At 41.8% G+C, this 24,136-nt stretch overlaps 2 protein-coding genes across 2 annotated transcripts in view; one reads left to right on the top strand and one right to left on the bottom strand.

The window, feature by feature from the left end:
• The window catches only part of ttc23 (tetratricopeptide repeat domain 23), a 63,404-nt gene extending 58,687 nt beyond the window's left edge, over positions 1–4,717 (top strand). The window contains exon 11 of the mRNA XM_073025570.1: positions 2,589–4,717. Coding sequence (XP_072881671.1) covers positions 2,589–2,715 — 127 coding nt within the window. The 3' untranslated portion in view covers positions 2,716–4,717. The remainder of the gene's footprint in view (positions 1–2,588) is intronic.
• A 137-nt stretch (positions 4,718–4,854) lies between these two features.
• On the bottom strand, positions 4,855–23,627 carry synm (synemin, intermediate filament protein). Its single transcript, XM_073025569.1, has 4 exons — positions 22,671–23,627; positions 15,715–15,839; positions 11,393–11,460; positions 4,855–9,687 (listed from the first exon to the last, which is right to left on the bottom strand). Exons 1-4 carry the CDS (start codon positions 23,454–23,456, stop codon positions 7,049–7,051), a joined length of 3,618 nt encoding a protein of 1,205 aa, XP_072881670.1. The 5' UTR covers positions 23,457–23,627; the 3' UTR covers positions 4,855–7,048.
• Positions 23,628–24,136: the final 509 nt, after the last annotated feature.

Genomic DNA, 24,136 nt, shown 5'->3' with positions numbered 1-24,136 from the left:
CAACCTGCAAGTGTCAAAGTTCAAACTAAATTTATTGTCAAAGTACATATGTGTCACGATATACAACTGTGAGATTAGTTTTCTTGCTGCCGTACTCAGAAAATCCATGAACCATAATATAATCAGTGAAAGACTATACCCAACAGGGCGGACAGTCAACCAATGTGCAAAATAGAACAAACTGCAAATACAAAAGAGAATAATAATAAAAAAATAAGCAATAAATATCAAGGTGAAGAGTCAGTGATGGTCCAAATGAAGTTGAATGATATTATCCCCACTGGTTGAACAGCCTGATGGTTGAGAGGTGATAACTGTTCCTGAATCTGGTTGTGTGAGTTCTGAGGCTCCTGTATATTCTTCCTGATGCCAGCAGAGAGAAAAGAGCATGGCCTGGGTGTTGGGGGTCCCTGATGATGGATGCTGCTTTCCTGCGACAGCGCTCCACTTTGATGTGCTCAGTGGAGGGGAGGGTTTTACCTATGGTGCACTGGCCCATATCCACTACTTTTTGAAAGTTTTTCCATTCAAGTGCATTGATGTTTCCATAACAGGCTATGATACAACCAGTCAATATACTGTCCACCACACGTCTATAGAAATTTATCAAAATATTAGATGTAAATGCAAATCTCAACAAATTTCTAAGGAAGTAGAGGTGCTGCCGAGCTTTCTTTGTAATTGCACTTACTTGCTGGGCCCAGGACAGGTCCTCCGAAATGATAACATCGAGGAATTGAAAGTTGCTGATCCTCTCCACCTTTAATCCCCTGATGAGGACTGGCTCAGGGACCACTGATTTCTTTCTCCTGAGGTTAATAATCAGCTCTTTGGTTTGGCTGATGTTAAGTGAGAGATTGTTGGTGTGACGCTTCTCAGCTAGATTTTCATTATCCCTCCTATGTGCTGATTCATCACCGCCTTTGATTTAGTCACAGACAGTGGTGTTGTCAGTAAACTTGAATATGGCATTGGAATTGTATTTAGCCACATTGTCATGAATGTTAAGTGAGTAGAGCAGGGGGCTAAGCACACGGCTTTGTGGTGCACTGTACTGATGAAGATTGTACAGGACATGCTTTTGCTAATCTGAACTGACTGGGGTCTGCATGTGAGGAAATTCAGGATCTAATTGCACAAGGAGGTATTGAGGCCAAGGTCTTGAAGCTTTTTGATTAGTTTTGAGGGGATAATAGTATTGAATGCCAAACTATAGTCAATAAGAAGCACCCTGAAGTATGTATCTTTGCTGTCCAAATGTTCCAGGGTTGAGTGAAGAGCTAATGACATGGCATGTGCTATAGAAATTGGAATGGAACCAAATCGCTTTTCAGGCAGGAGTTGGCACCAGAAGTTTTGCTACACTTCTGGTGCAATCACAGCATCACAGAACATACATAGCATACAGACAGCAGCCTGCCACTGTTTGGCCCATTAAGACTCTAAACTTTTCTTATTTGTATACCTGTCCAAGTACTTTTTAACATTGTTAATGTGCCTGCCTTAGCCTCTTCCTCTGCCAGCTCATTCCACATACATACCACCGTTCATGTAAAAAAAAGTTGTCTCTCAAGTTTCTATTAAATCTCTCTCCTCTCACCTTAAGCCTTGCCCTCTAATTCTTAATTTTCGAACCCTGGGGAAAAGACTGAGTGCATTCACTTTACCTATGCCCCTCATGAGTTTATTCACCTCTAGAGGTCATGGCTAAGGAAACCTACTATAGGATTATGTAAGGGATATAGTGGAGACAGAGAGCATACATCCAGAACAGACCATACTGGCATTTATGCTCCACTCTACCCTCCTCCAGTCTTTTCTCCTGGACATCTGGCAGCATAGCTCGCCAATTCAGATTTAGATTTATTTATCATGTGTACATTGAAACATACAGTGAAATGCATCATTTGCATTAACAACTAATACTCCCAAAGATGTGCTGGGAGCAGCTCACAAGTGTTGCCACACATTCCATTACCAACATAACATGCCTTCAATGATCAGCAGAACATACCAAACGGCAAAGCAACAGCAGCAAAACAAGCCACACTCCTCACCCACCCACCCACCCACATTCACAGTCCTCTAACCCCAGAATAGGCCGTCCTCTTCGACCTCCAGAAGACTCATTGATTCGCAGGCATTCTGCCTTCAACTTCCCCATTCCCTGCTCCCTTGTATGCCCATCCACCCTTCCCTTAAACATGTCTAAACTATTTGCCTCAAACAATCCCTGTGGACCAGATTCCACATTCTCACCACTCTCTGGATAAAAAAAAATCCATGCCTGTTTTCTCCGGTGATTCCCAGTTAACCAGGGTCCCTGCTCTCAGTTATTTCTGCAGAAAGAGGACATTCGTGCTCATTGATGTTTGATGTCTCCTCCTCAAAAGGAATAGCCTGCTAGCAGCTTCTCATATCTACTGGGAAGCTGAAGACACCTGGGTACTAAATGTCAGAACTGGTCAGCACCTGCATACAAATAGTGCACAGAGAAAAAAAATAACTGTTTTGGAACATCTTGACCTTTTCTTTTGGCCCACACTGAGAAGGTTTCAGTAAGTGCTTGTTGTTGCTATTCTCAACAGGTCTCCAGAACTGACATTGGCTGAAGGACAGACCAGAGCAAATCACACAAAGCAGAGATCTCCTTTTTGTGCTGGGAAACCAAAGCATGGTTTATCAGGAGGTAGCAAAGGAAATGTCTATCCCTGACTGATGCATTACACTCTCTTCACCCAGTGTATTGGCCAGATCTAAGGCTCTGCACCTCAATTTCTCAATGCAAAAGCCATGTATTGGTACTTGAACAAATCATGAAAGTCTTCCTCAGATAATTCATGCACCGTTGGTTCATCACTTTGACTGTGTGTTCATTAGAATGTGGAACTTGGAATAGTACAGCCCTTAGACCCACTGTACTGTGCTGATCTTTTAATCTGTACCAAGATCAATCTAAACCTTTTCCTCCATTTTTCCTTCATTCATGTATGTGCCTATCTAAAAGTCTCTTAAATATCCCTAATGTATGTATCTGCCTCTATCACCACCCCTGGCAGGGCATTCCACAGAACCACCACTCTTTGTAAGAATAAAACCTATACAGAGTTAGTCCTCGAACCACCTGTAATAGGAAATTATTATTTTTATATACTCTGTTACCTGTTACGATCTTGTGCAGGTTTTAAATTTTACTATCTTATTCTTAGAATTTTAAGGCTTTTTAGTGTTTCTTTTTTATTATATGTTTGAGCTCAGCATAAAACTGGAAGATTTGCACTGAAATAAATATAAACTGGGGTCTGACAAGATTCAGGTCAGGTGTATATACTCAGTGTTGTACAGTGCAAAAACAGGCTCTTCGGCCTGTGAACTCTGTGATGACTGAGACTGTGAGGTACCTAATTATACCAATCTTATACTACCCTAATTCAACACTTGCATTCAAGTAGGGTTGGGCTGTACTGTACCAGACCAGCTTAGTACATATCCAGATCAGGAAGTTCTTTGCCACTGACAAACTCTGTACAGTGTGACGAGATTTTTGTTCCTCTTTACTGCAAGTGCCTCCAGGTTGGGTGAGTATAAAGCATCAAGCTTGGAATAGATTATAATTATATATGCAAGTAGAATTCTGACAAGAAGCACATTTCATATAATCAGATTCTGTTATTTTATACAGGAGGTCCCAAGATGGATTTCAGATACATAGATTCTAGTAAACTGTAAGGACCATGGCAATGATTAAGTGTTATCAGACCATTATCAACTGTTCTGTATGTACACATTACTGATGTTATATAGTCCTGTTTTTCATTTCAAAATGTGATACTGAAGAATACTCACAACCTGGTGAATTAATCTTCTGTTTTTAACGTTCTGTCAATCCATGTCTGTTCACTAGCTTAACTTTTCACCTGGGTGTAGTTGGGAATTGTTTAGAATTCTAAATCTCTTGCCAAGTTTTATATTAATTTGACCCCTTTTATATTTGTATTGTCCAGTTTAATAAAGTATAAGTTACGAATATTGTACATGTGGCTAAGAACTACATATTGCACCTTAGTCTGTGACTGTTCAGTTGAATATATATTGTGGTGTGGGTTATTAAATACTCTGTAGCATTTTCAGCCATCATAACATTGCTGCAAGTTCAGGAGAGCAGCATTGAATGCGTGCCCCAGTGTAGCTACTGTGGGAAATTTCAAGGATGTTGCTAGCAGCATCTGGGGCGCTTTGCTGAAGATCTGCCACATTTTGAAGCCAGACTTTCCTAGTAACATAACATTGTACTGGAGTGTGACTTGGGATTAAAGAATTATTTTTGTAATCTTTCAAGCAGGCTTATTTTTCTACTTCAACCCTTTTTTTAAAAAAAAAAGGAGTGCTAAAGGAACTTTGAAGATGCACATTAAGCTGTTTGTTCCACTCTAAAGCTTTTCTTTCATCAGCTGAAAACTGACGGATGGAACGCATTGGATTTTGGACAGAATGGTTTCTAGGTTCTTGTCATCTATGCTCAATGGCTGGAAGCTGAGAGAAGCACCCTGAACATACTTATCTAAAGTGAAACTGCTCTAGCTGTAACTTATTAAGCTGTGTTCCTTCTACTAAATGAGAGACTATTTGCAGCACCAGTTAACATTTATCCCATTCCATCTGTGAGAGCGCCACTTTACAGCATTAATGGAAGCATAATTCAGATAATTTTCAGAGCTTTGCACTGGGAAGAAACCCTCATTGCATCAGGCTTGGACATGTTGGGACTATTCAAAGTGTTTAATCTGTTAGCTGGTTCCAATATAAAGGTTTCTAATGCAGTAACTTGATTTGAAGAAAAACAGGATTCTGAAATTTGAAGAAGCATTTTACTGCTAAATTGAAACATTTTAGAAAAGAATACAGGAAGCAGTTTCAAAGTGGTATATGTTTAGCCATAGTATAACATGTAACTCAACTATTACTAGTCCTTACCTCTGCATCATTTAACTTTATCTTGGACTATAGTATCCCCAGAACTGTAAGCGTCAATGCAAACTTCAGTACACCGCAATTATTCCACGCACCTACCAACCTGTAGTCCACTTCCCGTGATGTCAGGTATAAATGACTCTAATATAACCAGTACAACAAACAACACTGCCATGTTCTGGGTAAGGGGGACAGATAGGAAGCTGATGGAAGTTTTTCATTCTGATCAGCACATGAACCAATATATCAAATTAAATACATCATTAATACTGATGGCAACCTTTATTCAGTAGGGTTTAATTTGTCATTTTTCTCATTTCTCCCTCCCTCAAAGGTTGTGCCTTATGCAGAATAGCCCCTCCCCCGCACCATTTGTTATGAGAACATTGGCTGCTATCTTCCAGCAGTAACTGCACCTCAATACGTACTGTATGGCTGTGAACCCCACCAGTGGTTGTCACTGAATCTACAGTTCTTTCCTTCATCTACACATGTTCAATTCACAGATTTTCACTGTTACCATTGACTGCTTTAGATGTCCACAATGGGCAAATCTATTTTTTGCTGTAACAACTAACATGCCACTCCCTGCCCACGGGAATATATTGTAGTATAATACCAAATATGCATTCAGTTTGAAAAGCCTTTTCAAATGATGAAATTTTGTCCAACAGATTGCTTTTTGGAATGCACCCCTTTTGTCAGTCAAGGAACAGCAGTACAGAAATGCTAATTTGTTCACTTCAACCATAAAGGTCATTTCATGAAATATCTCCTACCCTTTCCTTATGCTACATGACATAAACATTCAGTTCAAATTGTACACATGCCCACTCTGACTATTCTGTGACTGTATTACTAATTAAAAAATATAATTGTCTCAACACTAATTGATGTTCATACTCATTTACTCAAACTAGTAATAGTTGTTTTATATTTGATAGAATGCATGCAGATGCAGCTGACACACTTCCAGGTTTGAAGAAAGAGGAAATCAGGAAATTAAAATCATACATTCGTTCAGTTGTTTCACATGCACGTGTCTAAGCAGAATGATTCATCAAGGGCCACATTCATTATACCTTTTTGAAATGTACAGGAAAGGAGGCATGTGAAAACTAAGTTTCCCTCCATCCACCATATTTCTGGGATGTTCGAACCAGGGGACATGGCCTAAATAGTAATTAACAGAAAAGGGAAACGGCTCAAAAGTACTTTTTCTGAATGGATTAATGTTAATTGCCTGTTACATTAACAGTGCTGACATCCCTTTACTGTTTCTCTAACAGTAATATTTGTGCTGGAAATTTTTTTTGACTAAGAGCTGCCAGAGGAATCTAAAATTCAGCTTAAACTGCACAATGCCATAATTTAACATAGCTGTTTAACTGCAGCAATTTTCTACACTCTGAAGCTCATTAATTGAAACTGCCTGTATGCAGTCAGTTCTATGGAAAATTCAGGTAAGTGACTGCAATGTCAATGCCCCAGTCAGTCATTTTCCCAGGGATTGTGGTCATTACTTCTTAGCCTCTGACATCACTTTTGAAAAGTTAGTAAATCATTCTAGCAAAGTTATTACTAACTAATTATTTTCCCATTAGAAATTATTTCTATGACATTAAGGTCTCAGTTAATCAGATTTAAAATAAATGTGTATACTATAGTTATATAACTCTACCATGGATGGTCCCAAGCCCACTTAGAAAAGAAGGGTTGGGCATTGGGCTAGCAACCCCATTCTGTAAAACCCAGAACAACAGAGATGCCAAAAGAAACTCTGGGAGAGGAAGGATCTCTGCTAAAGATGGGCTACATGTGGGGACAACTTGAAAGACTGGCCAGAGGATTCTGGCAAGCTGCTGTTGGTGCCCAATGCTCTATGCTCCATTAGGGGTGATGGGCTTAAGACAAAGAAGATGGTTATATGCTTGATAAATAACTTTCAAGCTGTGTATTATCAAAGCAAAACAATATACTATTGCATTGAGACTGAATAATGTCTGCTCTGTGGCACTGATCCCCAATTTAACTAAACTCTAGATAAAAGAACATAAACTGTTTTCTCATAAGCATTTTAAGGTTCATCAGACTGAGAAAAGGTAACCTGCTGATTCTCATCAAGGTATGCAACACCGTTGTCTTGTTCACCATGAACCACTTGTGAGATGCTTTCGGACACGACAACCCTACGCTTAGTCAGGACTTTAGGAGAAGAAGAGTAGTGCAATAGTTCTGAATCAGAAGTCTGTTGGTCTTTCTCTTCAATTTCACCAATAACAGCCAGTTCACCTCTGTTCCCAGATTCCCATTCTTCATAACAATATAAATTGTTATCCAGTTCGCTTCTAACTGTTCCTTCAGCATGTTGCTCCTGCGCTATGAAAGACATACTTCCCTCATTCCCATCTCCACTGGTGTGCATTGATATAATTCTGTTTACGTTCATGTGAAGACTCGCTGATGAATCAACAGGGTCAGAGATTTTGTGAACAAACGCTTCTCCATAATCTTTATCCATGTCCTTTTGTGACCAGTGAGTCACATCATCTTCCATTTCACTTGACCCGATCATTTCAGAAGTGATCTGATAACCTGTGTGGCCTTGAGTAGATGAATATTCTTCCACATCTTCTGCATTGGGTTCAAAATATATCCGTTCTTCTTTAAAAATCTGAGGATTTGCTCTAATTCTGCCTTCATCATTTAAACATTCAACCATTTGAAGACCTTTCCCATTCAATAACCTCTGTAGTTCTTGCTGGCTGTTGAGAAATGTTAGTCCAGACCCTATTTCACCTACATCCTCTTCGGTGAACTTTTCCATTGAAAAAAAGTCTTCTGGATCAAGGCTTTGTGACATATTTACTTGAGCTTCTATAGTGACAACACCACTCTGAGAAGATTGCTGGACATTCTTGATACTGACAGACACATCAGATCTCTCTTCCATTTCTCCAGTGAGTAGTGCGAGCTCATCTCTCAGATTATCAGGTACAGCCTCTTTCAGTTGTTCCAAAGCTCCCTTTAGTTTAAGTTTTGGATCCTCAGTTTCCTCCGTCAGTAGTTCTACAATGGATGCCTGAACATTTTGTGGAACCTTAATCGATTCTTCTATTATGCGCGGTGATTGCAGTTCTTTTGCAAAGGAATCCTGAAATGTGAATTTAGCCTGGTCGATGTTCTCTGTATATTCATCACCATAAAGGTTCTCCAGGCTCTCATGTTGTTCAGTTATTCCATATGGTTCTGCTTCATCCTTCCCCTCTTCTGTGTTTTCATCCATAGGAAAACTAGTTGGCCTCTCCTGGAATTTCTGAGACTCTGGTTCAGAAGGCAACAGCATTGTTTTCCTGAAATCTGCAGCAGACATTGTGACATTTAAGACTTCTTCATATTTGCCGTTTGTTCCTTCAAGATCACCCTCCCCTGCTCGGGCATAAAATGGGGTGGCATCTGCTGGAGCAGGCAAGTCATCAGTTTCCGACATCATCTGCTCCTTTATCTCAACATTTACAGATACTTTCCCTGGAGTTTCTCTTTTAATATCTAGGTTTAGCAGTCCATCTATGAAACATCCTGTCTCTGACCCTGTTAAATGTTCCAAAGCCCCTTTCAGTTGTATCTCTGGACTTTTGGTGTCCATATTTAGCATTTCTTGAAGAGCGTCCTCATCTGCCACATCAACAGTTGCCTCACGTTTTGACTGTATGATGATATCTTGCTTTGTTGTCCCATCTTCCAGCACTTCCTTCTCCTCAATGTGATAAGTGACAGTTTCTGAAGAGAGCATTTCTCCCAGTTCAGTGGGTTTTATGACAGCTTCAATGACATCCCTGATTCTGTCATCATCTGTCATGATACCATCCTCAAAGAGGGTTATTCTTTTGTAGTGACCTAACTCCTCTGGTGAACTTCTTGGCTGTGTCACTTCCTCTGATTCTGCTGTAAGTTCCTCCTCATTCTTTTCTATAATATTATCAGAGATGAAAGGCTGAGGGGCTTTTTCTGCATTTGCCTCATGCATGGCAGCAGGTACATCTCTGTCAGGACTAATAAATGACCCCACATCATTTAAGTCTGCTTTGCATTCCAGCTGCTTTGCATCAGGTTCAAAGGTTATCACATTCTTTGAATATTGCCTTTTGTACTCTTCCTCTTTGGCAGGTTGACTGGACCTCAAATTACCATCATAATGTTCCATCTCACTGAAAGATGTTAGCTGGTCACTTGAATGTGGAGCTGTGGTTCTATTCTCTGATACACCAGTTTCACTCTTACTGTCTGACTCGGTGCCATGTATCCTGGATTTGTGGGTGACCTCTTCCCTCACATTCTTTTGCCCGGATAAAACCACTTGACTCTTGTTCTCTTGTGGAAGCATTTTGTACTGAGCCAGAGGCTTCTTCATTGTGCTGAACGAGTCACAAGGCGCTGATGTAGACACTGCCACTCCTTTGTATGTATTCTTTGACCTTGTTGAAGAATCTACAGGTGAAGATTTCTCGTTATAAAGGAGATCTTTATCCAAGAAAGAACTGTTAATCTTCCTTGTAGATGTTCGATATGGAATGGACATTGACGTTATTCCAATGTTGCTTTTTGCAGCATCTCTCCAGAAGGTTGAGGGGACATCTTTTCTACGTGGCTTCACGTCCAGACTGTCAAGCATTGGACCTGGCATAACATTATATCTATATAATCTTGTGTCCATACCTGTTGAAGCAATTAACATATCATTTAAAGCAGGAGCTGATTTCTATATTCAAAAGTATCCCAGAAGAACTCTTCATTTCAGTGCTTGTGAAAAAGCATTTCAACAAAAGTTGTATTAATGTGGCACTTCTCATGTAAAGGTGCTCTTATAGAGGTGTATAAAATCATGAGGGGCACTGATAAGGTGGGATGGTCAGTCTTCTTTAGAGTAGGGAAGTATAAAACCAGAGAGGATTGGTTTAGAGTGAGAGGGGAAAGATTTTAAGGGGGCCTGAGGAACAACTTTGTCACCACACAGAGTATGGTGGGTATCTGGAAAGACCTGCCAGAGGAAGTAGTAGATGTGTTACAATTGCAATGTTTAAAAGGTATTTGCACAGGATCATAGATGGAAAAGGATTAGAGGGATCTGGGCCGAATGCAGGCAAATGGGATTAGGTCAGCAGGGATGTTGGGCTGAAGGGCCTGTTTCTGTGCAGTATGTTTCTACAGTTTATAATGGATGACACAGTGGTCCAGCTAGTAGATATGTGGCGTGCTCTTGTGTCTCCAGTGAACCAGATACAATCTGATTCCAGGTTCTTCCCATGTGGAATTTGCACATTTTCCATGTAGCCATGAGGGTTTCCATGCACAGACCAAAAACATGATGTGGGGAGTGGGCTGGTAAGTTAATTGGCCACATTAAATTGCCCCTTGTGTGTAGGTAAATGGACAAATCTGGAAATTGATGGAAATGTGAAGAAAAGAAAATGGGTTAAGATATGACCAGTGTAATAATGGTCACTCAGACTAAGTCTTGTAATAAGTCACTCAGACTTATAGGGCTGAAAGGTCGTTTCTGTACTTTATCTCTCCATGACAATGACTCCATAAAATATGTCAAAGAACTTCACATAGAATCAAATATAAATGTCAGTTAAACCACAGGAAAGGATGGAAGGGATGGACAAAGCTTTGGAGATGAACTTCTGACCTTAGAGTGTTGGTGATTCAAAGAATGGCTCTCAACAGAGGAGTAATCAGATGCAGGGATGATTGATAGGGACAATTTGGAGCAACCCACCTTCCAATGGATCTTGTATGACTGGAGGAGAATACAGGGATCGCAAGGGGAGAGGCCATACAAGAATTCAAAAATAAATTAAAGCTTCACCTGAGTGGGAGCCAAAGCAGAACTTGGGAATGAGTAAAGTTTTAGGTGAATTCAAAGTTAGCAAGAGCTTTGAATGGTCAGGTTTTGCTTTCTAGGAGACTGAAGAAGAGCCTTTGTAGATTATATGGGAGGGGGGAGCAAAGCCACTGGCCAACAGCACACTAAACTGTATAGATCAGCAGGCCACAGTCAATTCACAAGCTCTGGGGGAGAGTTAATTGATCTCAAACAAATTTGATGTCAGTCAAGTTTCTCCATGATCATTCAATATTTCACATCCCTCCCTAGCCTCAAGGTGCTATAAACTAATTGTGCTGTATTACAGATAACTCAAAGCAGATTAAGATGCAAACCCAATACCATTCTCACTTAAACTGAATGAGCAGGTCGCCTAAAGTGGCGAGAAATCAGTGACAAACTACAGATTAGACAAAATGTGTTACTGGTAGTAATCTGAAAGATACCCTTTAGGAATTTCCACCATACTTAGCTAAAAAGCAGAGTTTGAACAATCAGATTAAATAAATCCTTTCAACAAAACAGTTTTACCTTTTTTGGACTTCCGAAGCTGCTCGCCTATCTCCTGCTGTTTCCTTTGTTCTGCTTCTAGTAAGGCCCTGTAAAGACAAGTAGTCACAGGGTGAAGGTGATGCACAATATATTTATACATTCAGTCAAAGTAGAGTTACTGGGAGATGTTGCGCCTGGGCATGGAATAAGACCAAGGGTCTGACAATATTGGGGGTTCCTAATGTAGAAAGGATCCAGGCAAGTAAGCTGCTCTCAGCAGAAATATAAACAGTTCTTTTTATTTACTTAGAGATACGGTCTGATATAGGTTCTTCTGGTCCTTCGAACCACGCCACCAGCACTCACCAATTTAAACCCAATCTAATCATGGGACCATTTACAATGACCAATTAACCTACTAACAACCGGAACATCTTTGAACTGTGAAAGGAAACCTATGTCCACGTAAGAATGAACTTACAAACTTATTTACAGAGGATGCTGAAATTGAACTCCGAACTCCTAGATCCCGAGCTATGATAATATCATACTAACTGCTATGTGGCTACCGTGGCACCCCAACTGCAGTTCCTGTGCTCCGGGTCAGGAAGGAATTAATATGAAGGATTATGTTCCCTTGCCCTAACTTCACCATTTTTAATTATCTTGTTTTGTAAACATTAATTATTAAAATTAAATCCTTATTTAATAAGGTTTAGAGGGATATGGGCAGACGGAACTATCTCAGTTAAGCAATTTTGTCAGCACTAATGAGTTGGGCTGAAGGGCCTGTTACTGTGCTGATAGCTCTGTGACTACGATCCCATCACCAGTGTTATCGTCACCATCCATAACACCATGTCATCACCAGTAGCACACCATTACTACTCCAGACCCTGAACTTTCTTGTTCTACAAAGACTTAATCCAGCTCTATGCATGATACTAAACTATCATTTAACTCCACACAGTAATTTGTAATGAATCTACAACATTAAGAGAAGACTTGTTGAGGTTATGTTTGGATATTACGTTATTCCCTTCAAAGGAAATCTTTCTCCTACAAACTGCCTTTAGTCAGCACACCGATGATTTTTGGGTTGGAAAATGTCAGATTACACAAAGATTCCTGGAACCCATAGCCGTATTGTAAAGCCAAGTAAATTTGGCTGGTGTGACTGGCTCAATGGGTATTTCAAAGCAATCAGTGTGTCAAAAGGGTTGGAACTGGAGTTACATTCTCCGAAACAATAACGGGTTGTTATTGGTGCAGGACTTAGTGGAAGAGTTTGCTAAGAGCTGGCACATCTCAGTTCAGCAGTTGACCTATCTGCTGCAGGGGAGGATGAAATCACCAGAAACAGTAGCCAAGAGAAAGTTCTGATGTATTTAGCAGTATGATGGAGCACTGGTATTGTTAGTTATAAATACAAGTGATTCTGCAGATGCTGGAAATCTTGAGCAACACACACAAAATGCTGGTGGAATTCAGGTCAGGCAGCATCTTTGGAGAAGATTAAACGGTAATATTTTGGACCGAGAGCCTTCATCAGGACTGGAAAGGAAGGGGAGAAAAGCCAGGAATAAGGTCCCAAAGACATACAAGTGTGTTATCTGGCTGCTGCAAATTGTCCCACAGTGTAACTTGGTGCCAAAGGATCAAAGAGTATTTGATGAGCATGTGAGAGTGAGTAAAATGCAGGGTTACACCAAGTTGGATAGATGGAAATGTTCTGCTGGGTGCAGGCATGAATGAGATGGGCTGAATGACCTTGTGTCTTTTAATAAGGACAACGTTCAGTTGGCAGAACTTGTTTAAAATATATAGCTAACTCATTAGTGGAGCTAATGTTATATATTTAAATAACATTAGTGGAGCTGCAATATTTTCCTCTATTGGTAGTGAGATAACAAAACCATCCATTCCTTCCTGCTGTGAACACTCTCAGGTCTGGCACAGAATACAACAAATGGAATGGCCCTTTCTTTATATATTTGCCCCAGCAACTTCTCCTTAACTGAATAAAACTCACCTGATTTGTATTTAAAGTGCAGCCCTCTGCCGCACCTCCCAGTAAGACTGCGAGTTTGATGACTGGTTACAAGCTGTTCTGCTGTTTGGACTCTTGCCCAGCAGGACTGAGGCAGCTAAGCTGCATTTCAAATAAAATTTCTGCAGCCAACAAATTGAAGAGACATTGTTCCAGTGAGTCTGGAGTGATTAACAAGTCAAGTCCCCAAAGGAAAATGCCAGATTTGAAAGCCTGCTGCACCGACCGAGCAGGCCGTTAATGGGCAACAACTGGCAGAGACGATTTCTAACATCTCAGAGGGAATTTCCCATATTAAGGAAAAACTTTATCACTCAGCATTCAATCTATACCAAATGAACCCTGCATCTGTAGTAGTCAGATATGGAAGTAGCCAATTACGGAGTTACCTCAGTGGACCATTTCAGGGCTAAACTCTATTCCAGTCATCTCTCACACCAGTAATCTCTGTTCTGTTACAGAGTTTATTCACTAATAAAGCACTGTTTATGTGTTGGTTTCCCACACATAAAATATGATATTTGAGCAGCAAGCCAATTATCTTTGCAATTGACTGGTTTCTAATATCGTTTCTTGTAGAGAGATGATGTCAGTGTTGTAGTTTTCCTTTCAGATGTTCCCCCAGTTCATTAGTTTCCTTTCCATTTCTCCTGCTCAATATTCAAGATTGTTTATTGTCATTCTTCAGTGCACAAGTAAACAACAAAGTGATTATTATTTCAGATTTGATGCAGCATAAAAACACGATAAAAACAAAATAAATCAATAAATATAAACCAATCCTATAAAACACAATTTACAAGTTACTGTTCCATACATAGACTAATTGTACGTATGACAAAGGAGCAGAATTGGGCTATTCAGCCCATCGAGTCTACTCCACCATTCCATCATGGCTGATTTATTATCCCTCTCAATCCAATTCTCTGAGCTTCTCCCTATAAACCTTTGACGCCCAAGAACCAGTCAACCTCTGCTTTAAATATGTCCAATGACTTAGCCTTCACAGGCAAGTCTGTGGCAATGAATTTCACAGATTCACCACCCTTTGGCTAAAGAAATTCTTCCTCATCTATTCTAAAGGGACATCCTCGTATTTTGAGGCTGTGCCCTCTGCTCCTATAGTTTGTCCGTGATAGGAAACATTCTGTCCATGTCCATTCTATCTAGGCCTTTCAATATTCGATAGGTTTCGATAAGAACCCCCCCCCCCCACCCCAGTCTTCTAAACTCCAGCGAGTACAGGCCTAGAGCCACCAAACGCTCCTCATACATTAACCCCTTCATTCCCAGAATCATTCTCATGTACTTACAATACTTTCTCAGATGTGGGTTCCATCTTACATAAGGTGATGATAAATTTTGGTGGGTGTGGAAAAGTGGGGTGGGGGGGGGGGGTAAGTTAATGGATGGAGGTGTTGATCGGCCTGAAAGCTTAGGGGAAGTAACTGTAAGTAACTGTTTAATGTTACTATTTAATGCTCTAACGCAATCTCATTTTGAATCCCCATGTTTCTGTTAGCCTTCAATAAATCTAAAATCAATCCAAGAACTCAATAATATTTTCCCCAAATGAGATTCTTACTGCACATCAATTCTTTATAAATAGACGAAGATGTGCATTTCTGCAGAAGCTTGAGAATATATACCGCCAGGGTCAAGGACAGCTCCTATCCCACTTTTTAAGCCTCTTAAGTGGACTTCATATGCTAATCCTAACATTATATGCTCAACATAACGGACCTCTTCTATGCTGAATGTAAACAATAGAACTGTAGTTGGGCTGAATGGTCTGTATCTGTGCTGGAGAGTTGCTGTAACGCCTTCCTCTAAAGCTTAGAGCATGATGTCACTTGATTTCATGGCCTGACTTGACTCCTCCTCTCTTTTTCCACACTGTTGGTTTTGATACTCTTCTCTATTTGTAGGGAGCTTCCATTAGCATCCGTGATCATAGAAAGCTATTAAATCTCTACTCGGTTCCTCCATTCAGTGAGATCAGGCTGGTCTATCATTTGGCTCTATACAGCTCCTTTCATCCTTCATCTCTCAACAACTTTGGTTAACAAAAATCTACCTTGGATTTAAATTTGACCCTTGATGTATCTGTTGTTTGCAGGAGAAATTTCCCAACATCTAGCCATTGAAGTAGTTCCTAATTTTGCTCCTAAAAGGGCTGGTGATCTAATGTTGCTTTTTGATATTTGTGCATTTGGCCATCGTTGCTTTTGGTTTGGTTTAGTTTAAAGTGAGCTCGCTGCAGTCAGCCAGGCTTCATGCAGTGTCAAACAGTGTAAGATGGAAACAGTACCTGTAGGTGGCAAGCTCAAGATTCAGTCCCATTTGCACCTGCATCAACTTCTGCTGCTCCTTGAGATTCACTGCGATGGCTGACGTGAGATGTTGCTTCTCATCCTCCAGTGCCTCAACTTCCCTCTGCGTGCCAACAACCAAAGTAATTCAGTCAAATAGTCAGACACACAGAGCAGTTCATAATTACAGAGGCTCAGCAGTGTAGCAGTTAGCACTTTAAAATGCCAGCTGTAAGATCGGGGTTCAATTCCCACTGCTGCCTATAGGAGTTTATATTCCCCCCCTATGACCATGTAGGTTTCCCGGATTTCCTCTCATATTCCAAAGCCATATGGATTAGGGTTAGTGAGTTGTAAATCTGCTACATTGCACCAGAAGCAATGGGCTGCCCTCACTGATTTGATTTGTTGTAAACGACACATTTCACTGTGTTTTGAAGTACATGCAACAAAAAAAATGTGACCTTAATTATCTCTCTAATCCAGCAGCAGATGTAGGGACAAGGCAAGAAATAGTGGGATTGCACTAACAGCAATGTTGGTCAAGGCCATAAAGAAATGGGAGGAGGCCATTTGGCCCCTTGTGTCTGCACTGCTGTTTAGTAGGATCATGGCTGATCCACATTCCCTCAAGTGGGCTTCCTGCCCTTTCTCTTCTTTTTTTTAAACTGATTGAAAATCTATTTATCTAGCTCAGCTATGAATATACGAAGTCCGTGTCATCCACTGATGTAAGAGATTGGGGGTCAGGAATGCCAGGAAACTGAGAATGTAGATAGGTCTGTGGCTGGAGCCAGAGCTGTCATTGAGATTGGGATCAGGAACGTTTGAGTTTATGTACAAGATGAAACAAACTTAAAGCTGAAACTTACATAGAAATTGTTACATGCAAGGAGGGAATGATTACTGAATGCCATTTAGCCTCTCTGTCCTACCAATGGCTTTAGTGATATCTATGAGCCAGCTGAATGAACTTTGTTTAATTCAGCATCATGTTTATGTGCAGAAGAGCCTGAACTATTCTGTGTTCTAAATGGTAAATGTGTTTCTCTCTCCACAGATGCCTCCTGACCTGATAGCAGTTTTCAATATTCACTGCTGGGTGGGAAAGGTAGAGGGCTGGAGAAGAAGGAATCTGATAGGAGAGGATAGTGAACCATGGGAGAAAAGGAAGAAGGGGTACCAGAGGGAGGTGATAGGCAGGTGAGGACAAGAGGTAAGGGGCCAGAAAGGGAAAGAGAAAAAAAATTAAATCAATGTTCATGCCATCATGTTGGAGTCTACCTAGATGGAATATGAGGTGTTGCTTCTCCACCCTGAGAGTGGTCTCATCATGGCAAAAGAGGAGGCTATGGACCAACATGTTTTAATGGGAATGGGGACAGGAATTAAAATGGTTGGCCACTGGGAAGTTCCACTTTTGGTGGATAGAGTGGAGGTGCTCAACAAAGCGGTTCTCCAGTTTATGTTGGGTCTCACCGGTGTAGAGAAGGCTGCACTGGGAGCACCAGATACAGCAGATGACCCTAATAGATTCACAGGTGAAGTGTTGCCTCACCTGAAAGGATGGTTTGGGGCCCTGAATGGAGGTGAGGGAGAAGGTGAATGGGCTGGTGTAGCACTTCATCCACATGCAGAGATAAGTGCCAGGAGGGAGATTCATGGGGAGGGACAGCTGGGGAAGGGAATCACAGAGGGAGCAACCCCAGTGGAAAGCAAAGGCTGGAATGGGGATTCAGGGAGGGAAGGTAAAGATATGTTTGGTGGTGGGGTCCCATTGAAGATGGTGGAAGTTGCAGAGAATGATGTGTTGGATGCAAATGCCCATGAGGTGATGGGCGAGGACAAGAGGAACTCTATCGTTGTTAAGGCAGAGGGAAGATGTGGTGAGCACAGATGTCCAGAAAATGGAGGAGATCCAGGTGAGAGCAGCATTATTGGTGGAGGAAGGGAAATCCCACTTTTTTGAAAAAGGACATAGTTCTAGGAGGTAAAGATCTTTCCTCTCCCTAGGATGAGGTCTTTGGAACTTCTGTTGCCATTTCTGTAGCTCTGGGTTTTTATGGGATGGGGTAATTAGCCCTATGCCCAATCCTTCTCTGTAAGCAGCCGGGCCTGGGACCATATATGGTGGAGTTACACTCAGGAGTAACAGATCATTAACACAAGAGATTCTACAGAGTAACACACACAAAATGCTGAAGGAACTCAGGTCCTGGTGAAGGGTCTCATCCCAAAACGTCGATTCTTTATTCCTTTATAGAGACGAGCAACAAACAATCCACTGGAGGAGCTCAGTGGCTTGAACAGCTTGGTGAAAGTGACCTCATTCTACACCATCTGACAAATGACTTGAATTTACACAGCAAATTTAAGATCTTAAGACACAGGAGCAGAATTAGGCCATTTGACCCATTGAGTCTGCTTTGCCATTTAATCATGGCAGATCCATTTCCCTGTCAACCCCATTCTCCTGCCTTCTGTCATACCCTGACTTATCAATAATCTGTCAACCTGTGCCTTAAATACACCCAATGACCTGGCTGCCACAGCCGGCAATGGTTTCTACAGATTCACCACCCTCTGGCTAAAGAAATTCCTCCTCATCTCTGTTCTAATGGAGATCCCTCCATCCTGAAGTTGTGCCCTCTGGTCCTAGACTCCCCCACTATAGGAAACATTCTCTCCACATCCACTCTAATTGAATTGAATTGAATGATCTTTATTTTCATTTTCCATAGGTACAATGAAACTCTGTTTGGCTTCCTCACGAGGCCTTTCAACAATCTATAGGTTTCAATAAGATCCCCCTCCCCCATTCTTCTAAATTCCAACAAGTGCAGGCCCAAGTCATCAAACTCTCCTCATAAGATAAGCCTTATGATAACATGGAAGATTCTCTGTCTGTGGTCAGCACAGATAGGATAGTTAGTCAGATTCTTGTTCTGAGGGCAGGTGGATCTGGAAATAGAAATTGGTCCAATTCTCCACTGAGTAGCAACTGTTGAGTACATTGACTGGCCACAACACGGCCTGGTATAGAAACACCAATGCCCTCGTATGGAAAAGCGTACAAAATAGTAGTGGATAAGATCCAGTCCATCACGGGTAAAGTCACATGTATATGGAGTACCGTCGCTGGAAAGCAGCATCCATCATCAACTCCACCATCCAGGCCATGCTCTCTGCTGCCATCAGGAAGAAGGTACAAGAGCCTCGGGAAATGCAGCATCGGGTTCAGGAGCAGTTATTATCCTTCAAGCTCTTGAACAGAGGGGTTAACTTCACTCACCCCATCATTGAACAGTTACCACAATCAATGGACTCACCTTCAAGGACTCTTCATCTCATGTTCTCGATATTTTTAGATATTTATTTAGTATTATTATTTCTTGTTCTCTTTGTTGAATCTCATTGTTGTATATGGTGGCATATATGTACTTTGATAATAAATTCACTTTAAACTTGAAAGACATTAGCTGGGAATGGTTTCTCTGCCAGTCTCCCGATCAATATTTATACCTTTCAGCAAGTTTAACATAATGTCACACTAGAGATAAGAGAAAGACTGACACTTTTTCACCTGGAGATATATTAGGGCAAATGAACAATAACTCAGCCATTCAGGAACAGTTTCTTCCCCTCTGCCATCCAATTCCTAAATGGACACCGAAACTTTGAACACTCCCTCAGTTTTTTTTTAAATATTCAGTATTTCTGTTTCTGCTCATTTAAAAAAATCTATTCAATACACATAATTGATTTACTTGTTGATTTATTATTATGCTTTATTTCATTTATTTTTTTCTCTCTCTCTGCTAGATTATGTATTGCATAGAACTGCTGCTGCTAAGTTAACAAATTTCACGTCAAATGCCGGTGATAATAAACCTGATTCTAATTCCAAACTTAGTTGAAGAGGAGGAAAGATGGAGAAGTATTCCATAAATCGGAGTGTGATCAGCAGAAGGCACAGGCTGCAGGAGTGGAGTGATTAAACTCAGGCCTGGTCAGGAGGTCAGAATTGGAGGAAGTTAGAGGAATTTCAGGGATAAGAGGGAAGAAACCATGAAAGCAAAGAGGAGGAGGAGGATTTTAATGCCTAATCGGGAGTTATGAGCTAGTTGACATAAGGGTGATGGGTGGATGGGACTTCATGAGTTAGGACATGGACAGCAGAGTTCTAGATGACCAAACCTGGTTAAGCAGTGGGCCAAGAGTGGGTTGGATAGCCAAGCTCTCAGGCAGCGAGAGAAAGCTGAGGGGTTTAGCAGCAAGTGGATCAAGGTAGGACAGAGTCAGGCATCACTTTTGGAAGCACAAAGAGGTAGACTTAGTGTTGTGACCTAAAGCCCACAGATGCCTGTGCTTGGATGTGTAAATGTGATATTGATGTTACTAACAGTCTGATAAATCTCAGTTGCCCAGGAGGAGGACAGGGCTGATGGCCAGGGAACTACCACACACTCTCTCTCCCCTTGCTGACATGGTGGCAGTTAGCAGTACGCCTTACAACACCAGTGATCGGGATTCAATTCCTGCCACTTTATGTAAGAAGTTTGTACGTTCTGCCCATGACCGTGTGAGCTTCCTCTAGGCCCTCCCACATTCCAAAGACAGTTGGTTAGAGTTAGAAAGTTGTGGGTATGCTATGCTGCCACAAGATGCATGGAGATACCAGCAGGCTGACCCCAGAATATCCTCTGACTTCGCTGGTCATTGACACAAACAATGAATTTGACAGTATGTTTCGATGATTCAGTGTACATACGACAGATATAGTCAGTCTCTCTCACTCTCTCCCCCTTCCTCCCACCTTGTTCCCCCCCCCCCCCACTCTCATCCTCTTTCAACTGCCTCCCCTCATGTTTCAGCCACACCAGCTGCCAGAAACCAGTGTCTGTGCTCAGACGCCAAGCCTGGCCCTGAGGGCAGCTGGCAGGGAGGAGCTGGGGAAATGTACCCAGGCAGGAGTCAGCATTTTCAGGTAAGAGGCAGGAAATGAAGAAGCAGACTTTGCGGCCACTCTACTCCCCTGGAAGACGTGGTGACTGCTAAGTGGTCACCGAGTTGCAAACATCAGTGAACACTGGCACTAAGTTTGGGTCTGCAGGGCACAACTTCAACACTGCATAACACTGCACAAACAATTTTCAAGAACGCCTCTCTGCTTTCCCTTAGCAGGATACTGGTGCCAACAGCAAAAGAATAGAAATTCTGGATGAAAGCAGGAGTAGTTTGATTTCAGGTCCCTGGTGTGTTTGCTGACGTGTGCTGCAGAGGCAGGGGCAGAAATGACTCATCTCCAGGAAAGGAGGATGTTGAAAATGTAGGGAAGATAACAAATGGGATTAGTGTAAATGGGTGGATGATGGTCATGGAGACTCCCTATGAAATTTCCAGATGTGAAACCAGTTCTGAGCCAGAGGGTTGTGTCACACCTCATAACCTAGGCTAGCACTTGTGGGCAGTGCTGAAGAAGTACTGAACTCCTATAGGTCCTGGCTTTTAACAATGGTTTTAAACTATTATACCATCTGCTCTTTAGAATCAGGTTTATTGTCATGACATAGGTCCTGAAATTTGTGGTTTTACAGAGCAGTATAGTGCAATACATTAAAAAAATCTATAAATTACAATAAGAAATATATATTGAAAATTAAATTAGTGCAAAAATAGTGAGGTGGTGTTCATGGGTTGGTTCATTGTCCATTCAGAAATCTGACGATGGAGGGAAAGAAGCAGTTCCGAAAATGTTTAATGTGTGTCTTCAGGCTCCTGTACCTCCTCTCTGATGATAGTAATACGAAGGGAGCTTGTCCTGGGTGATGTACGCTGCCTTTATGAGGCATTGCTTTTTGAAGATTTGTTTGATGCTTTGCAGGCTACTGCCCACGATGGAGTTTGAAATTCTCTGCAGCTTACAGGCAAATATAAAAGACGCCATGGCCACATTCAGAAACAAAATTACCCCTGGTTCTCTAGTTGATATTTATCTTTATCAGTAACAGATCAGATTGTGTTATTGCTGTTCGTGGGAGCTTGCTGTGCATGGAACAGCTGCAACATTTCTCTCATCACTGCTGGGGCCGCGCTTCAGAAGTGACTTCCTGAGATTGTGAAAAGCAGGTGTACCAGAAGTGGACAGGAATGACTACAGCATCACACAGCTCCACCCTCCTCTATTCTTAGCAGTACGGAGGAAAGGAAGGATCTTGGAGTCCACATTCAATAGACCCCTCAAAGTTGCAGTGCAAGTTAATAGGGTGCTTAAGAAGGCATGTGGTGTGTTGAGCTTCATTGGTCGATGGAATGAGTTCAAGAGCCCCAAGGTAATGTTGTAGCTCGATGTTTCAAAGTACATGTGACAAATAAAGCTCATCTTTAACCAATAAAATTTTGGTTAGACCACACTTGGAGCATTATGTTCATTTCTAGTTGCCTCATTATAGGAAGGACATAGAAGCTTTAGAGGGGGTACAGAGGAGATTTACCAGCATGCTGACTGGAATGGAGAGCATTCTTTGTCAGCATATGCTGAGTGAGTTGGGGCTTTTCTATTTGGAGCAAAGGAGGATGAGAGATAACTTGACAGAGGTGTTCAAAATGCATAGGTAGAGTGGAAAGCCATGCATTTTTCCCAGAGCAGAAATGGCTAATTCAAGGGGTCATAACTTCAAGGTGATTGGAGGAAAGTATAGAGAGGATGTCAGAAGTAAGGTTTTTAAATCAGTGCACGAAATGCCCCACTAGGAGTGTGGTAGAGACAGATACGTTAGGGACATTTAAGGGAATCATAGATAGGTACATGGATGAAAGAAAAACGGAGGGCTATATGGAAGGGAAGCATTAGACTCATCTTGGAGAAGTTTTAAGAGACACACAACTTTGTGGGCTGAAGGTCCTGTACTGTTTTCTTTGCCGTGCAAAAAACAATTCTCCCGATCATACTCACCTGATAGTCCTCCATCTCCATGCCATGACTCTGCTGAAATGTTAAGAAGTCCTGTTCCAGCTGATTTTGCAGAATAAACTGGTCTTCAAGGTCTTTCTTCAGTGCTTCTATCTCCCTAATCAAGAGCAGATTCTCCCTGCTTAAATCTTCACTTCTCCCTTTATCTTCCTGTACTGCAGCTTCAAGCTCCTCAATTTTATTCCTGTACACTTCAAAGTTTTCCTGCCAGATTTCTGCAAAGGCAAGGGAATGGTTTTCAAAGTCCACGTGAGTGGTGGGGTAGCTCTGGGTAACCAGGATGTTTCTGGTTCTCCTCACCTCCTCTGCTGCTTCCCACTTTGCCTGTTCATGTTGAGCTTCCAGTGTTTGATATTCTGCCTGCAGCTGGAAGATAATGCCCTCTAGAGAAGCGTTGGTTCCTTCAATCTGCTGAAGACTTCTCTGATGTGCCTCCACCTCTTGCCTTGTGTTTTTGTGAAGGGTTTGCTCCACAGCGTAGTAGTTTCTTAGCTCCTCGATCTCTTGCTGCAGATTACGCCGCTGCATTTCAGCTCTTGCCTTCTCCACCACCAGCTCTTCTAGTTGCCACCGCATCTTGTGGATCTCACCCACAGAGGGGTGACTCTCCTCCGTCCTCCCCGCCTGCCTCAAGCGCCGGATCTCGGCAGCGATCATTTCATTTTCTTTCTCCAGCTCTCGGACCCCGACAAGGTACGACTCCAGTCGGGAGTTCAGTTCGTGGAGCTGAGACTTTTCCTGAAGAATCGTGGATCTGAAAGGGAACATTTTGCCAGCTTATGCTAGTCCTGGCCCCTTGGTATGAATCCCTTACTCAGGCTGGAGGCACCTGTGTGTGTTGTGAAAGCTCCTTATCCAGTCATGGAGAGGGAGGCAGGTTTCCCTCTTTGTGAGTGAGTCGGTGCGTCTGTCTCTCTCTTATCCCTTCCAGTGTTGACGGGTGGTCTCGGCTATAAAGGGGGCGGTACAGACAATGAGTCATTGGAACTCTTTAACTCACTAAGAACTCAGACAGGCTCCACTGCAGTCCTGACCTCTTGTGGACAGATATGCGATTTTAACCCCATCAGCAGAATGGAAATATGCCGGAATTGCCCAAATGAAATTTCATTGCTGGGGATCTGCCTGAATTATATGCCCAAGTGAATCTTGCACCCACAGAACGCAGGATGAATTTTTTTTTATATATACACAGACTTTCCAGCAGAGTGTCAGAACAGATTTAAGGAGAATTGTGCCCCTCATTCAGCAATCCCTGTTTGGAGATGGAAATATAAAACTCCATACTGACTCTCTGAAGTGTGGTGCACAGTGCATAGCTATGCATGTTTCCCAGGGTGGAAATAGCTAACATAAGAGGGCATAATTTTAAGGTGATTGGAAGAATGTATAGAGGGGATATCAGAGGCAAGTTTTTTTTTCTTCCCTCGGATAATGGTGTACACAGC

This window comes from Hemitrygon akajei, chromosome 21 (assembly GCF_048418815.1).
Source record: "Hemitrygon akajei chromosome 21, sHemAka1.3, whole genome shotgun sequence".
NCBI lineage: Eukaryota > Metazoa > Chordata > Chondrichthyes > Myliobatiformes > Dasyatidae > Hemitrygon > Hemitrygon akajei.
This window is presented reverse-complemented; position numbering and strand designations above follow the sequence as displayed.